The sequence below is a fragment of the Rhipicephalus sanguineus genome, chromosome 9 (assembly GCF_013339695.2).
Source record: "Rhipicephalus sanguineus isolate Rsan-2018 chromosome 9, BIME_Rsan_1.4, whole genome shotgun sequence".
NCBI classification, from domain to species: Eukaryota; Metazoa; Arthropoda; class Arachnida; order Ixodida; family Ixodidae; genus Rhipicephalus; species Rhipicephalus sanguineus.
In genome coordinates this window covers 16,913,904-16,931,422 of record NC_051184.2, presented here as the reverse complement: position 1 = coordinate 16,931,422, position 17,519 = coordinate 16,913,904, and the positions used below count along the sequence as shown (strand labels likewise).

The window sequence follows — 17,519 nt, the reverse complement described above, 5'->3', positions numbered from 1 at the left end:
AGTTATTGCATGCTACGCCGGACAAATGGGCGCATGTGTTCTGGGAGCGAAGGAGAGGAGGTCAAAGAGGAAGAAGAGGACGAAGAGAGCGCGTGTCGGTTCATGATGATGATCATTTCGGTTCACGACTAGCGGAACTTCTCTGAGCTTAAACTGCTCCGCCGTTAAAAGCTGAATGTTTCCGCTTCTCCGACAGTCAGTCTTGAATTTAGATTTTCGACATGTTCTAAGACGCGCTGACAACGTGTACTGTGCAGTTCGACTGAATACATTGACAAATTGCTGGAAAACTTAGTTTTCTCCGACCTAGTGGCCTCTAAACGTTTGACGCCGATTGTACACGGCTCACAGTGCGCGCTTTCCGCCACGAGGCGCACAGTGTTTGCCGTTTATTTTTTTCCGATATGCCCTGACGTACGTGGCGTTATCTGTACCTCTAGAGGTGCGATGCAACGACGAAGAATGCGGCGCTCCTATCTTTCCATGCGGCGGATTCCATTGCTGCGTATCAGTTAAGGTCGCTCTGTATTTTTTGCCCTATATTGCACTCGTGGAAGCCCTTCTTCTTCATCGCATTTCTTTGGAGCCGCTCTTCTTCCCCTACCTGCTCTTCGTTGTTGGCCTTGGTGCAACGACGAACGCTTTCACCTTGGCCAGCCGACCGACCGACGTTGTTGTTCTGGCTAGCGAGGGTTGTGCGTGCACCATTATCCTTTTAGTAAGTGTTGTACGCAAGCGCCGTAGACGTGTCTTAGTGTGTGAGCGGTGAATGCCATCGGCGCATGCGTAGGAGCTTCTCGCTTCTCGCAGGCGGGCATCGAAAATCCAACAACAATCATTCTGACTAATTACGCAAGTATTTTAAGCACGAAACTGGGCATCGCTTGACAGCTGGCCGTCTGGCGGTGCCATACACTATAATAGTCAATACGTTTTCTTTTCTCTTTCTTTCTTTAAATCGGGGATTGAAATATTGGTGACGTGTAAATATGGAATTCCGACGTACAGTACTCACGCGTTAAAACGGGGCAGTTTAGAACTAAGTAATTATATGGTTGTTGTGGTTTTGTAATGTTAGATGCAAACGATGATTCGGGAGACGTGAGGGAAAGACTGGCAAAAACAACGGTTACTTTAACAGAACAACGTTTATTTAGATAAAGTAAAGAAAACTGCTGGAACGACAAGAATACGGCGTCTCTCCAGTTGCACAGCCGTCCCTCTTCTGCCTTGTCCCGGGGCCCGCGCACAGTCGAAAATCCGCGCTCACCACAGGGGGTCCACTTCGGTGTCGCGTTACAACTCCGGCCACCGGCCGGTTCGGCTCGCACAGTGGTCGTGGCCTGGCGCCATCTTGCCAGCCCCGTCTCGCACAAGAGCGCGCACAGTAAGAAGGAAGTTGAAGCAAGCAAAGTTAATTGTTGACATTGGAGCGACAGCTTCTAGCAGTCTGCAAGTCTTCATTCGAAAAAAAAAAAGGAAAGAAAAGATACTTCGAAAGATAAGAAGCAGGAGCATATTTGAGTGTTCTAATATATATGTGACCTTTATTAACTTCAGTACTCTTGTGCCTCAACAATGATTCCTCATTTCGATGGAGGCGAAATGCTTGAGGCCCGTGTGCTTGGATTTAGGCGCACGTTGAAGAACTCCAGGGCATAGAAACTTCCGGAGCCCTCCGCTACGGCGTCCCTCATAATCATATCGTGGTTTTGCAGCGTAAAACCCCAACAATTATTATTATACAAGAATTGCTCTTAAGTTGTGCCGGCGTTGTTGAATGAATTCTTTCGCGTTGATGGGAGACGGAAAAGGTGCTTTGAAGGGTGCTTCTTATCGCACCTCTGCGACGCAGTCTCACGACGGTCGACACACATCGTTTTGTTCTACCGTATGGTTATCGTGCTTTCCTATCTTTTTTTATTTGCCGCCAAATGGCCCGTCGTCAACCTCCATTACTCCGCGGACCCGAAACGAGCTCTACTCGTGCTTCCCGCATGCATGCAAGATTCGCGCGAGTGTTTCCAAGAAGTGATAAGGCTATGCACTTTTCCTATTATCGACTATTCATTCTGGGAAGATAATGGGGTTGCAAAGATCCCCTGAGCATACTGTTTACAATGGTTCAACTGGTCCGGTTATTTATAAACTCTCCCGTGCATGTGTGCAACATTTGTACGTAGAATGGATATATAAACTCCTTCCTTACTTGGCTATTCCAATGTTACTCATGATACACAGAGTACCATAAGAGGTTTCGAAACTCCAAGCCAGTGTGTTGTTTTTGTCCCGTGTGTTTGCGCCGTTTCTTGATATGGAACGCAGAGTACTAGTACACATGAGTTTATTTCACAAGTTTCTACATTGCTTACATTGTTTAGACACATGTACATACTTATATGTAATACTTATGCATATACTATACATATAAAAGGGTCTCTGTCTCTCAAATCAGCAGCAATACGTATATAAAGATAAAACATTCACTGAACTACCAGCCACAACAGCAGCAGTGGGTGGCACACATTGCGAATAGTCCTATATATGAGTTATACAATCTGCGGCCACGTGCGGGTCTCAATTCTTACGCAAGCGTGCAAAGTGCAAAGGTTTCTCTTCTATGGCTGATAAGCACGAACGGTGGCCCTTCATTCGTACGACAGGCGTGTGCGGGGCTGTAGAGACTGAACAGTTCAGGGAAAGAGGCTCGATTCACTGCACGCCTGCAGCGTCTCATGTAATCGCGCATCTGGTTCTGCTAAGAAAGCCACTCTCCACGTGTGCCGATGTATAATCGTACACCCGTGTAGGGAAAAGGATTTTCGTCCGCGAGCGCTTTAGCGATGCATTTGTTACTTTGTTAGTTCTGTCCCATTGGAGCAGGTCACGCGACAGGCTTAACGTCGAAGGCTTATACAGTGCGGGCAGCGTCGGTATGCTCCCGAGTACCTTGCCTGTGTGTGTTTCACTGTTTCCTCGAAGAGAGGACGCAGTCGTGCGGCATAGAAAGATATCGGCTCCACTGCAGAGCCTCAGCGCTCGAATATTTTTCGGCGCACGTGTCGCGAGCTCTTTTACGGCAGCGTACTCTCGCGGAAGTGCTGGAACTCGCATGCGCGTTTAGGTGTCCGGGAGCTCGACGAGTCAAATATTCGTCCGATTCGAGAGGCGCATAGCGAACGCGGCAATTTCGTCCGTATACAGGCACGAAGTAATGTAATGCCATTTCACGATTCAACGAACAGCGCAAAACACGACAGGACAAAAAAAAGACGCACCCTGCGCTGACACTCAAGAATTTTATTGCGAAATAACAGTGCACCGCATTTATATATACCATGTCCACTCAAAATAACCAGTCACAATGTACCCAGTCACGCAGGATGCCACAGACAGAAAGTGTTCTACATTCATATGGGCAGCCGCCAGCAGTATTTCATCAGATTACGAAAAGCTTTTGCCCAAGAAATCTAGCTCCTCGGACGATAACCCAATGGCACCCATTTCACCCATTGATAACCCACTGCGTGAGCTTTGGACGCAAATATTTCAATATATGACTACCTCTCTGCGATTCACTCCACTCTCTCACCAGAACAGGAATTTTCCTCCCTGATTTGGTATCATGGTCACCGCCTCCTAAGTGAACATCACGATTCAATCCTGACCCTCGGGTTCCATTGGCTGCGGAAAAGCCCACCACGGCGGTGGTCGGACTTCTAAAGAAGCGAAGCGCGCCGATAATCTTTGGACTGGAACAGGCCGTCGCTAGAAACTGAACCTGGAAACGTTCAGCGCCGCCAGGAACCTGTCAAGCGAAGCGAGACCAAGGGAAACGCATCCGAGGACGGCAGCGAGTTAGATCGAGCGACGACATTAAGAAGTTCGTGAGGATAAAATGGAGTCGGCTCGCACAGGATAGTGTAAATCGGAGACCGTCCCGCAGTGGACAAAAAAATAGGCTGATAAGGTGACGATGTTATCTATAAACTGATGTAGATATGAGCGCTCGCAAGTTTGCTTACCCACAGGGAATCACTGTAGCTTTGTCTAAGAGCAAAAAGCGTCGACGATTACGCCGCTATCACGTCTTTACTTCCTTCTTTTCCTCCTTAGTGAAAACCTTTCATTTGATATACGTAGTTGTAGATCCTAAAATTCTGGCTCACCCCCACCCTGGGGAATCTGGTGATTAAAATATTTGAAATATAGAAAATAATTTTTCTTTTAATATTTTTGTTTGGAATTACTATTTGAGCATAAAAAAGTAGAGGCCGAATTATAGTCGGCGTTTTTGTTGTATTTGTGCTCTTGGATGGATTAAAAAGCCTTATTAGTGACTATACATAAGAGGGGAAAATGGGCAGGGTACTCCTCTTGCGTCCATGTTTTATACTTTCTGCCTCAGTGGAAGTAAGTTTAAACGAAACTATGACTTGTAATCTCTATTGTCGTTCGATCAGGAGTCTTCCTCATGTGCCAATATTTGCGCTTTTGTTATGTGGACGAGGCATGTGGCAGACGAATCGGGGATTCTCCAAGCCATCGATGCCGAGCCGATACGCGGACACCCCCCCCCCCCCCTCCCGTGATCGCGGATGTTTGTGGGCCGCGGGACGTGGCTATACGGGCGGATACCGAGTCTCTCTGCGGTGTGTTCGTGCGAGGGAAAATCTGAGCTGGCTCGGCGGGCACGCAACGACGATCGCTAAGCATACGTTTCCGCTTTGGACGGCGGAATGCCCCCGAGTTTTTCGCAAAGGGGGTCATTTCTCTGCCACCGATAAGCACTGCTTTCGCGTAATTGTCCTCTCAAGTTTGCGGATCTGATACACTTCGTAAGGAAAAAAGAAAAAAAAAACCATTTTCGCGTGGAATTTATTCCGTTCTTTTCTTTCTTTGTGATCCGCATGTGGACTCCGCATGCTTATGGAGAGCGTAGCTGTTTTCTTTCCAGTTCGTACGAAATCGAAGCTTTCCTTGCTTACTGAGACTTTTTTCCTAAACCCGCTCTGCGAGTGATCGGCCGCCTTCGCTGAGAAGGTTTTAGCAAATGCTTCTGGCCCCAAAGAGCTTTGCATGCGCTGGCTCTTTAGTCACGCGTGAGGAGCAAGATTTCAAGTGTAGGGTTCAACGCTCGCACTTTGCATCGTGCACTTGGAGCGCTACTACGGATAGAAAAGGGTCATTCCACACCAAGCTTCCCAGCCATTTTGGCGACCATCTCAAATACGCGCGAAAAAAAAAAATCATGCTGATTTCTTACAGTGAAAACAGTGAATTGCTAGAATATTTCGGAGAGAAATTTTTGGTCACGTGGTAGCCTTTCGAACTTTGCAGAATATCGTCTGAGTGTTGTTTGTCGGAACAATTATTCTGAGAGTATCTTTTCTTGTTTCAATACCAAATTTGGCTTAGATATTAAGCAAAGGCCTTTTTCTGAGTATTCGAAGTTCAACAATATTACTGCAATTTTCCAGTCATACGCGCGTCCAGAAAGTTTGCCAAAATGTTCCATGTTTGAATTTTTTTCCCTTATAATATTGCGCTATGTACGAATATCTGAGTAATGAACTCTCACTCTACAGGGGGTATGTTTTGCGTTAAAAATGTTTTGAGACCACTGATGCTTGTGAATTTTACGAGAAAAAGCCACAAATTTGAGAAAATCATGATCTTGGTCCACATTGGAGACGGAATTCACACCCCGTGGTGCTCCAATTATAAATCCGCTTTATACCTCAATTTTGTTCTCGCTCAAGTTTGTCGTTCTCGCCTTTTTTTTTTTTTCTTTTTTGCAGAATGTGTACATTTTGAGTTCAGGCTCAATGAAATGTTGTAAGCATTTTCCCTTCTGGACTGCGATTAACATTTTTGCCGCTACGACGTCATATAGCCCTTACTGCGTGCTTGTCGTAATTTGATTATGTCCTCGGGGGATGGCTGATAAGACGATTTCGTACGACGTGACCTTCGGGCCCGATGAGTAAGCCCGCCGACTCTTCCTCCTTTTGCGGCGCACAGCGGAAGTGGTTCGTCCTCTCCCCCTCGGCAGAGTCCACGGTCAGCGCACACGGCCTTATCGACCCCAGACCAGCGCGGGGCTCGTCTGCATCGAGCCCAGGGCAGCGCGCGGAGAGAGAGAGAGAGAGAGAGAGAAATAAAAGCACGCGAAGGCGAAAAGCAAGCGCATTCCAGCACCTTGGGAAGAGAGCCGCGACCTTGTTCCCCACTTACCGTGTTTCTGCGTGCAGAACTGTCTCCCCGAGGCGTGCCAGTGTCGGTCCCCTTGTCCCATATTAATTAAACCAGCGGACATTAATGAAGCCACCGAAACGATAGGACAAAATATTTTTTACAATGAAATGCAGAAATTAAGACGTAAAGCCAAATGGAAGTGGACGATGACACTGTTTGCCTCTCGTGGGAACAAGATAATTATATTTCACAGTAAATTAATCAAGTGATTAATTAAGTAGTCAGTCAATCAATAACTTAATTAACTCAACTTATTTATCAAAGGGGAACATGCTCTACCGATTAAGCTATGGTGAAGGTCTGCATGTTTTCATGCAATTTATCTTGGACATTTGTTCACCTATATAACACCTGAAACAGGTGACCGAAACGGCATATAATTACTCAAGGTGTGATGGATGTGGGAGAACAGTCTAGAGCATCGCACACGTGATACGGAACATGAGGGTTCGGCAAGTTTCCTTCTTTATTTTTTTCTTGTTTTTTGTCGCTATCGTTTCTATATTACAGTTCTAACAAGTACTTTCCCCTATGCTTTTTTAAAACTTTCTTATGGTTGTGACTGACGAAATTTTATACATTTCAACGACTCACGCATAATGACGAACCGCTGCTTGTCGCGCGTGTGAAAGATCGACGCCTCAGGGCTTTCGAAGTTATTATCGCCTTTGTGACTTGCTTTCTTTTTTTTTAATAGTATCAGTAGTAACTTTCTTTCTTTGACACTATTTGTGATACAGTGCAGTGTCTGAAATGTGCTGCACGTAAACCTTGCTGTGCTCTTTGTTCATTTTTGTAGTGACCTCGTGAGAAAACTTCACTGTTCCAGTTCTTCTCTGGTCACCTGTTCAAACAAGGAGTGGGGAGGCAAGCACTCGGTGTTGCCTTACCTCTCTGTCCCTGTCTTCAATATTACTTTGTCGTTATGTAACAAGTTAACAGCGCCTAAGGTAAAGGAGGCGTTGTAACAACCATAGAGTTTCCTACAATACTTACTGGAGGGAACTCTGGCGCTAGTGTCTATGGGAGCTGCAACGCATGGCGTTTCAGCCAGCATGGGAATGATGGGTAGTACACGGATTTGTCTAAACTTCGTACTTTCGGCTCCGTTTGGCTCAGCGTCGCCTGCATCCGCTTTGTCGCAAGACGAAGTTCAGCAAACGTTCAGCAGTTCCACTTCACCGCTTAACTTTTTTAGCCTCACCAACTCAAATCTGGTCACGAAGTTCACAACGATCAATTCTTTTATCCGAAAGAAAACCAAAATACAGCAATAAACAAAGCCACAAGTGTGTTCCAAGCCCACAAGTACGAAGACTAGGAAAATCCGTGTACTACCCATCATTCCCATGGTGGCTGATAGTCTAGTGGCTGAACGATCGCAGCGCCAGAGTCCCCTCTAGTTAATTTTAGGAAACTCTATGGTAACAACAAGCCGGAGCGGCCCTCGTGTTCTTCGAAGCATACTAACGCAAGGCAGTCGTTTACAACCTAAGAAAAAATGGCAGCTCCGCCCACAGAATTGAGGCGCGCCTGCCCTTCACTTGTGGAAGACAATCGTGCTAGCTGGTTTCCGCTCAAACAATAAGTACTTTTTCTTGGCTAATGTAAATAGTACGCATACTAAGAGTTAAAGGGTCGTTGTTACTACCCGAAACATTACGTTTGGCTCAGCAGCGATGTCAAGAGTCTGACGAAATTTACCAGGACGTTCAAGTTTCCGACCTAAAAGGCCACGAGAGTGCTTGGCGTCACGAAAATCAGTAAGCGTTCTTGGACGGAGCACTTATGTGAGTTTTCTGTGGGAGGGACGGCGATGGCTGTGGGCGTAACTGACACTTTTACTTAGGTTGTAACCCGGCTTCAGTAATATGCGAGGAAATACGGTATACTTGTGACGCTCCCTTTCCTTTTCTTCCACGAGTGGAGGGGGGACCGGTGGCGTCTCACCGAGGGACGACGGGGTTCCTTCCTCGCGTGGAATAATGGCTTTCTCGGAACAAATAAGGGAGCGGCCGGACGGCTCGGGCTTTTTTCCTCTTCCTAGCTTCTTGCGCCCGTCTTCCGGTCTCCATATTGCTTTTTTTTTTTTCTTTCTTCCGGGGTCTTCCCCCGCCGAGCGAGCAGCAAGTGCGCTACCCGCACCGGTGCATTAGGGAGTGCAGGGAGCGGCGGGTGCGTCTCACATGTTCAAACTCCGAGTTCACACGCTCCCCGAAGTAGAGCGGCTCTCCTTTCAGCCAGCTTCTTTCTCGCTCCAAGAAAAGCCGCTCTGAGGAAAGGCCGTTCCTCTTTTCATGCTTATCGCTTTGCGTCTCCCGCTGTTTTCACTCCTTTACTTCTGATTATTTTCGCGTCATTTTTATTGCTTGTGCATTTCTAGATTTCCTTCTTGTCCTTTTCGCTCTGCGCGCAGAAAGCGACACTATGCGGCACCTTGCGGCGCCTCCTTTTTCACAAGTGCACGCTTTTGAGATTGGGAACACATGGCGCGACAGCTATTTCCCCGAACGTCGGCGGTGTCGGTTTTCGCGGCAGATGCGAACTGTAGGCGGGACAGTTTTATGGGGGAAAATGTGTGTTTGTAAGCACACGCCGGACGCTTCAGTTCGTCCGCACCAGAACAGCTTCGTGTAGTTACTAAAAGTGAGCGTCAGTTTTAACCTTTAACGCGGTTATTCGTCCATCTTCATTGCGAAATGTTTACACTTCAGAATCACTTGACGCTGGGTGTTGGTGCACTTGCTCCTGTGTGATAATTTTATCTTTTGAGCATCAGTTTTAATATTTCGCCAACTGCGGCCGAAAGTTTTCTGACCTGCTGATGAATTCGTGTTGTCATTTTGCACGCATACAATTTGAAAAGTAACAAACTATTAAGCCTTGCTTTGAATGTAGCTGTTTCAAATATTCGCCGGCCACATATCGGATGCGTGTGTAGCCCCTCCCCCCACCTCCGAAAATTTTCAATTTTGCATGTTTATATATAAACGACACGCATACAACCGCACGCATGAACATATACAAACGGTGGGTGACCCTCCCCCCCCACCCAAAAAAAATTCTGGCTACGCCCCTTCGTGAAATGTTACATTTTCTATTAATCTAGAAAAAAGGAAATGCTCCTTTTGTACAGGGAAACGACCCAGACAAAGGGCGCTGACTTGACGTTTTTTCAAGCGGGAACTGCTCGGAAAAAATTAGCTGTTTAAAAAAAAAGACGTCTCCCATCTCGATCTATATAGATTGTTGAAGAGGTCGCATAAGCGAAGCTCCATTCTCGTTCGGAGCAGAGCAGAGAATTTTCCACATACTAGTCATTACATCATTGGGAATCATTATATGAAACAACGCAGAAACGCCATGAACGTAAAAGAAGTGCACAAACGGTAGCAAAATGATGCAAGAACCACTACAGCGATCGTTGCAGTTATATAATACTCCCATCCGCGAACCCTCGATTGTGGTGAACGAACCCGTCATCGCAGGGGTTTGGCCAGTGTGGGCTTCTGTGCAGTATACAGCTCACGACTGGGCGATCGAAGGGCGTTGCTCCGCTGAGCGGCGATGTTGGTCCCTGCAAATGGGAAACCCATGTCCCTCTGGGGAAATCGAAAGCGGCGTGTATAAAAGACGGGCAAAGAGATCGCTGATGGCACTCTCCACTCTCGATCCTTCTTTTTTTATTCTTTTTCGCTTTGCGGTGCGTGTTCGCGGGTGGACTACAAATGGAGACGACTACTTAGCGCCGCATTATGTGAGATATACCTTCATACAGCAGGCAGAAGTTTAGTCTATAGAGACGATATCAATGTCGTCAACTCAACCTCGGAGGCAATTAGCCGAGGTATTTTCGTTTTCACACGTTCGCGTAACTTTTGCTCGATGTGATGAAGTCGCCAGAGAAGTAAACTATGAGATATGTTCTATAGTCTCTTCTCTGTACATATGTGTAGATAGACTCCTTTATATACACATTTCATCTCTCGCTGTCCTTTACTCCTTTCCGCCTACTCCCATCGACGGTTACTCCCATATCGCTGACCGCTGCATTATAAGGTGCCACTACACACTGCGGTCATCAGTATAGCTTTCATTTTCGCCCCCTTTTAAATATGTATATTAGCTCAAGTACAGTATACTTTATGTGTACTGCGAGAGGACGCAGGGTCCATCCGAGCACGCGTCGGCCGCATTTCAGTCATGGATGAAATGCAGAAATGCCCGTGTATGATTGGGTTTGAATCACATTGGCGGTCAGAATTAATCTGCAGTCCGGCATCACGGCGTCTCACAGGATCGCGTCGTGGTTTCGGCGCGTAAAGCCCTTTCCGACACCTGCAGCAAAAAAATACGGCTGAACATTGAAAAATAAGGACTTCTGGTCTGTTCTGTATGTCATCTTACTCGTATTCACAGTGAAAGATGCCGATTTTAATTCAATAAATTTCCAGTTTTCGACGTATATTGACAAGAATTGGTAGAAGGAACTCACGCTGTATTGTCTATGTACAGAATCTACGATTATGAGCGTTCAGTCTGCAAGGAAGTGATGCTTTAATTCGTGAAGCTCCATAACCTTCGTGCTTCTAATTTCAGTTGCAGCTTTTTCACTTCGGAAATCGGTCATCTTCAACGAAATATAGCGATTTAGGCGCAACGATTCTCAGTGATTGCGCATTTTCGCAGGTACGTGTTGGAACTGTATTGTAGAAAAAAAAAAGACAACTAAGGTTTTTCTGAAGTTTATAAATATAAAGCTTGATAAATGGCCGCGCAGGAATGCCTGGAGCCACACAGGCGAAGACAAAACGAATCCATGCACCTGAACACTCGCAGCACCAAATTCCTCCTAGCGATTTTTGCAGGAGGCAATTATTTTCGTGGTCGCCACGGTGACTGTGGCCTCGGGTTCGCCAATCCCATACTTGCGTAACTTTCTCCGATGTCAGATTTTGTCCTGTGCTCCAACATTATATTCGCTGCACGAAAAGCTAAATGAAGGAATCGAAATGGAAAGCAGCAGATGAGATACGAGACAAGAGGTCTCCGTCAATGTACTCACGCAAACCACGACGTTGTCTTTATTTCCGCTCCTCTGTTCCCGCGGGCTGCCTTTCACAGCCTGTACCCCGCCGAGTAATTGGTACCCCGGAGGTTCGATCAATTTTCCTTCGCCCGCCGGCGGATGAGAAAGCGAAAGTAACGAGCTTTATATACGTCTAAGAAAAAAGCACTATTTACGCTGTCTCTCTCGTGCGACTCGAAGCAGGAAAAGTAAAGAACGGGGGCTGTCCTTTCCTGTCCGACGTTAAGGTACGCCTCACTGCAGTTGCGTGCATCGAGAGAGGAGGGGCTGCTCAAGAACGTCAGAAGGTGCGTCGTCTACGATGCACGCCTGAAAGTTGTTCTGTATTTCCAAGCTTTATCATCATCAGTCGAAGCGTCATTCATTCATTCATTCATTCATTCATTCATTCATTCATTCATTCATTCATTCATTGTAGACCACACCCTATATGCAGAGTGGCACTTCGTTATATATGAAGGTGTTGAATAAGTGGTAAACATTTTCATCCCTAATACCATTAGGTGCTCTGCTTGTAGGAGATCACCCTCCTGTACCCTTGCCTAACGTTCTGAACTTTCTAAAGGAATGTGACTTTTTGAATAAAAAATCTTTAAAACGACATTATTTTCATTGTGACTTCCTTAACGCCCTGTGACTGGCGCAGGATAGCCTCAGCTGCTTTTGCGCCATAACAACCGAATTAACTAACCATCAAGAAGAATAAACGAATGTACTGCACTCAGGTTTTCTTTTATTGACTGTTTCCCTTTATTCAATTGTATGAGTATGATGCGTGGTGACTTATTGGATAGCGCTAAAAAACACAAGGACAGAGAAAAGATAGACGTCACAAACGCACCTGTTGTACAACGAAATGACCCCCTTAACACTTGATACAAATATTGTGCAGGTTGATGTCATGGGTGCTGTTATGTTATTTCCTGATTGTTAGCCCTCCAAATACTGACTGTTAACCGGCTTTACAATCGCTTTAAAGTTATTGTCAGTTAGATATCTAATCGATTAAATAACTGCGATTATAACAGTGCTATGTATTACGCGTGTGCTTCTGAGTAAATGTTGGTTTACAGTCCGCGCCTGTCACGTATGTGAACCTCTTTTTCTGTCGTTGTTTTTTTAGCGCTATCCAATGAGTCACTATGCAACTTTACCAACCCGCCCACCTTGCCCCGCCTGTGAGTTTGATGCACCATCATTTGTTATTACAAAATCATTCACTGAAAGCTTTAAAGCTTTCAGTGAATAATTTTGTTCTTCGGGAAACGGTGTTGCCCCGCCGCTCTTCAATCAATCAATCAACTCCACTGGAGCATGAGTTTGGAGTCAGCGCCGGTTCGTCCGCTATCGCCTTCCCGTTTACTGCATGCAACTATATATGATGCGCACCGTGGAGCCGCCTCTCCTTCGACTTCCTTCGCCCTTGGCACGGCCCTTGGGTCATTTCGGTCCCGCCATTTTTCATTCTCGCGCTCTCTAGAGGGCGTCACTGTTGCGGATCGCGAGATCCTTCTTTTAAAAAGGCAGCGTATCATCCGTGTCTCTCGGGACGACATAATGAGGTGTCATTTGCGATGAATGGAGACCCCCCGTGCGTGCGATCTGTCCCTAGGCTCAAGCACCATCTAACTACGCGTCTTCCCCTTTTTCTCATCCGACCTTTGCAGTTCTGTGCTGCGCCTTTATAGCTGCGATCCATTTGTCCTGGAGTCTGTTTATTGCATTTCTTTGTTATATAATACTTGCGCCTGTCCCATTCTTGAGCCACTGTGCACCTTGCTGTTCAAACATTGGCTTTGTGTAACGAAGGTGGCCAAAATAAACGCACCTGCGGTGGCCCCTGGGTTATCATTGGCTTCGATCGTTCGCCGTAATGTCGTACCTCAAAAGTACAGCAGGAGAACTACTTACGGAAAACTGCCCATAGGTCAGCCTGAATCGAAATTCTACACAGCGAATGAGGGAGGAGTGAAATCCTAACTGGTGACGACGAAGGCGAAATTTGTTTTATAGTTGTGGAGGAAACCTAGCCAGTGTTGTGTCGACTAATCGAAGTTGTGTCTTTTGGCGTAGTTAAGGCTTTCGCTTTAAAGGGACACTAGAGTGAAACAATGAATCTGTTTAGACTGATAAATTATACTCTGAAAACTCTACTGTCGTTAATTTCACCATCATGAGCTCATTAATAGAAGAGAAAATCGAGGCCAACGTTCCATCTTTAAACTTCGCGCCCAAATCTTCGCAAGTGATGTTACGGATTTCAAAATGTTTTTTTTTTCGGATTTCGGCCACACCGGCTCAACGAACTTTTCTGAAACTTTAGTATGCTAAGTCTCTCGGCCCCTCAGAGGACAATGCACTTCATATTTACCGATTAGGAACTACGTAGGTTACTATGAGATCACGAGGATTGGTGCGGACGCTTCAAGGCGGCGTCGCCACCCGCATTTCCTTATTACTAACACTGTAACGAGGACACTAACGGCGCAGGCCTTGAGAAGAAAGAGAGAGAGAGAGAAAAAAAAGTTCTCGCATGAGGCGTCCAAAGGGCCGATTTAATGCAAAACATATCTAGGTACACTTGCTCGTTGCGGCTCATATCGCGTACATGACTGCAGACATGCTTTGGCATTCTTGTGTTAGTGTAACATTTGCCAAACTTGTGAGCTGTGACTCCTGTCACGGTTCACATTGACCATTCGCGTGCGGCTGGATAGAACGGACCGCCTCCGTTCGTTTTAAGAACGCGTGCAAGATCGCGCCCCCGATCAGTAATGTCAGTCTTGTAATATTAAATAATTAATCTGGCCTCGCAACGAACGGACGAAGCATCACCAAACGACGCAGATCGTATAATAAATATCATACGATTCCCATCCCCTTTCTGGATCCGCCCGTGTACGTGCCTTTGAGCGCCCTGCGCGGACATGACATGAGGAGCTTAAGTTTCTTACGCTATGTCGTCGTACGCTCGCTCTTTTTTCTTTTTACAAACGCACTTGGTCGGTGGCCTGCTGTTCGTGACCTTCGTGACCAGTTCTTTTTCGGTTCGCAGACGGCGCGGACATGTCGCTGAGCGAGCGGCTGAAGCCCCGGCCGGCCGCGGACCCTGGCTCGGGCTCCGTGTTGGCCCGGAGCCGGTCGTTCGCGGGTCTCCTGCACGGCGGCCACCGGCGCACACCGAGCGCCGCCTCTTCCTCGGGAGGAGGACAGCCGCTGCACGGCGTCCCTGCCGATGGCAGCCTGAGCAGCAGCAGCGGAGCAAGCTCGGGATCGAGCACCCTCTCCAAGAGTACGTACAGCCATGACTTCCTACACCACCCTAGTAAGGGTTGGGCACCCCCCTTGTTTGTGCTAGTTGGGACGGGAAATTTCGTTTGATATCCAGCGCTGGAAGAATGAGAGGTACCTGTGTTCGTTCATAATAAACTAATTAGTGCGTGTAGCAGCCGTAAATTTATTAAATTCAAACACATTATAGGTAGCCTGATGTTATTTTTAGTTTTGTATGTTCATAAGTGCGACTATGTTCCTTGTGTAAAGGGAAGTATATTGTTTGCTGTTGTGCAGAAGACACCAACATGGCCTGTCATACATATGACATTCACACAAATAAAAAGAACTTCAGTAAAATCTCGATATAGTGAATACGGATATAACGAAGTAAAGGAAGAATAGTTGTGTGGCAAGTACACTGATGCGAATGTACATTTATAATGAATTTTCGGATATAACGAACCTACTTTCGTGTCAGATGAGACTGTTACAATGAGGTTAGACTGTATCCCACTTCACTGCTACCCACCTCCCACCCCATGTCAATTCCTACTGAAACCCCTGGGAATATATTCAGCTCTGGTATAGCAGATCTGTACTTATGAGCCCATTCTTTCTCTTTTTTTTGTTCAATACACGGCCAAAGCTTGGAAAGCATTACTTTTGCATGTCCCTATAACCAGTGTGAGTGTTTTTCAGCATGAAGTCTAGTTTTGATGCACTGCTCTTCATACCTGTTATGCTGATAACTGATAAGTGTGGCAAGTTGGGAGGTTGGTAAAGATCCAGTCGAAGTTATGCTGATAATTGTTTTCCTGTCGTATGTTTCTGCTGTTTAGTGAACTTATTTATGATATCTGGATTGCTCCAGTAGATATTCGATTACACATGCTAAACACTGTGTTAAAATGTGTAAATGATGTCAAAATGCAGTGTTCATGTAAGCCAAACCAACTTGGTCTTGTTGACTATGGTACGCTATAAATAATTAAATGAATGAATAAATAACAATAAAATTTTGCATAGTTGATGTCATATTGTCATACTTAATCCTGAGAATTAAGCATGACGCACTCTTAAGTATTATTACAATCGGAATGCTCCAGTCTTTTACTGAAGGCCAGCCTTCACTACAGTGTCACCACGAACTATAACCACTATAACAGATTCGCAAAAACACTGCTTCAATTCATACACAACAGAGGCCTTACAGCATACATCTAATGCACATGTAGACACAAGGTATTATAGCTTAAAAGCAAGCCTTATTGCCATAAGAAAGTGAACTACACTCTTAACTTAAGCTTGTATTTTCTACCGCGTGCGCAGGTTCAGTGCTAGGCCAACACCATAGTCCGCATGCACCTCGACGCATCCTCCAAGGCATTTCCTCAACGTGGTCTGGGAAACCACCCAGGTCTCCGCGGCCGGCCAGGACTCTGCTCATCTTCAACGCCGTGGAAAGGGGTCTCAGGTCAGGCCTACTTCTGTTATTTTGCCCTATCATGCTGCCATGTGAGAGATTTTTTTCAAAAACCAGATAGTGCCCCAAAGGGGAGACACTGGTCTTAAAAATATATTTTTTATTAGTTGAGTGAACCGAATGAAATGTTAAACTTATTCAGTTTTTTCTGCAGATTCCAATTCTATAAGTAGATTTTTAATAGCTGCATTAGAACAAAACATATGCAATTTCTAAAAGTATATTTCTTACAGTGCTTTTCGGCAACTTTGCTTTGTCAAGCACAAAACAAATGATGTGGCAAGACTGCCAGAAAGCTAGTAGAGCCGGTGATGGTAATCTTATTGTTTTAAATGAACTTCAAGTGCGAAATAAGTGGATGCAAATATGAGTGAAAATTTTTTACTGCATGCTATTTATGATTATCAAGAAGTGCAATTTGGTGAACAACGTTATAAAACAATAACTAGCATCACCAATCACCAGTTAGACCAGCTTTCTGGCAATCTTGTCACATACTTTACTTTTTGTGTTTGACTAAGCAAAGTTGCCAAAAATACCCATAAGAAATCTGCTTAAGTATGTTTTAAAAACTGCATATGATTTGTTCTAGTACAGCTATTAAAAATCTACTTATAAATTTTGAATCTGCAGAGAAAACCTAATAAGTGTATTAAATTTCATGCTGTTCCTCCAACTACTCAAGAAATATTTCTTAACCCTTTGCGGTCTGTTGTCGGGCCCTGCCGGACAACACAACACGACTGCGGCGGTCCGTGGTCGGGCACTGCTGGACATGTTCTGTCGTGGTTGATTCATGCAGGCGTTATCTCACTGCATTTTGCACCATCTGTAAAAGAGTAAGTAAACTTCTTTTACTTAAGCTTTGAGTCTATTACTTTTGGACCAGAACGGACGGAAGGTAGGAAAGGGTTTCGGACCGCAAAGGGTTAAGACCCGCGTCTCCCCCCAAGTTCATCAATTTCTCTGGACATCAATGGTCTAGCTTCATTGTGGGAACTTTTTTTTTCAACATAAAGATCGGGGATGCTCTGCTGCAGGCATAATGCTTCTTTATTAAGAAATACTAAGCTTTTGTTCAACTAGGTTACACTAACTGTTCCTTCGCTGAACCCTGGTGCACCCCTTAAAAACTTCAGCAACATGCTGGAATACGTGCACTGGACATTTCAAGGAACATCTTTCCAAGTAAATTTGTGAATAGAGAGAGAGAGAGAGAAATGTTTTAATGAAAAGCTGGAGATGTTTGCCTGGCTATTCGCCTGACATGCTACTCCAGGTGCTCCAGGGTGATGATTATGATATATACACTGACAACCACACATACATACATAGACTACACTGTTTACAAAGTTTCGGTCAGGCTTGTGGCCCGCAAGAAAGTCAGCAGCGCTTTCGTTGCACGTAACGCAC

General features: G+C 45.6%; 1 protein-coding gene across 3 annotated transcripts in view; it reads left to right on the top strand.

Annotated features, from left to right (window-relative positions):
- LOC119404659 (rho family-interacting cell polarization regulator 1) overlaps positions 1-17,519 on the top strand; it is a 102,094-nt gene that overhangs the window by 50,473 nt on the left and 34,102 nt on the right. For all 3 annotated transcript variants that reach the window (XM_037671251.2, XM_037671252.2, XM_049418957.1), the window contains exons 2-3: positions 14,403-14,639; positions 15,953-16,097. In XM_037671251.2, the coding sequence (XP_037527179.1) occupies positions 14,414-14,639; positions 15,953-16,097 (371 nt within the window). In that variant the 5' untranslated portion in view covers positions 14,403-14,413. The remainder of the gene's footprint in view (positions 1-14,402; positions 14,640-15,952; positions 16,098-17,519) is intronic.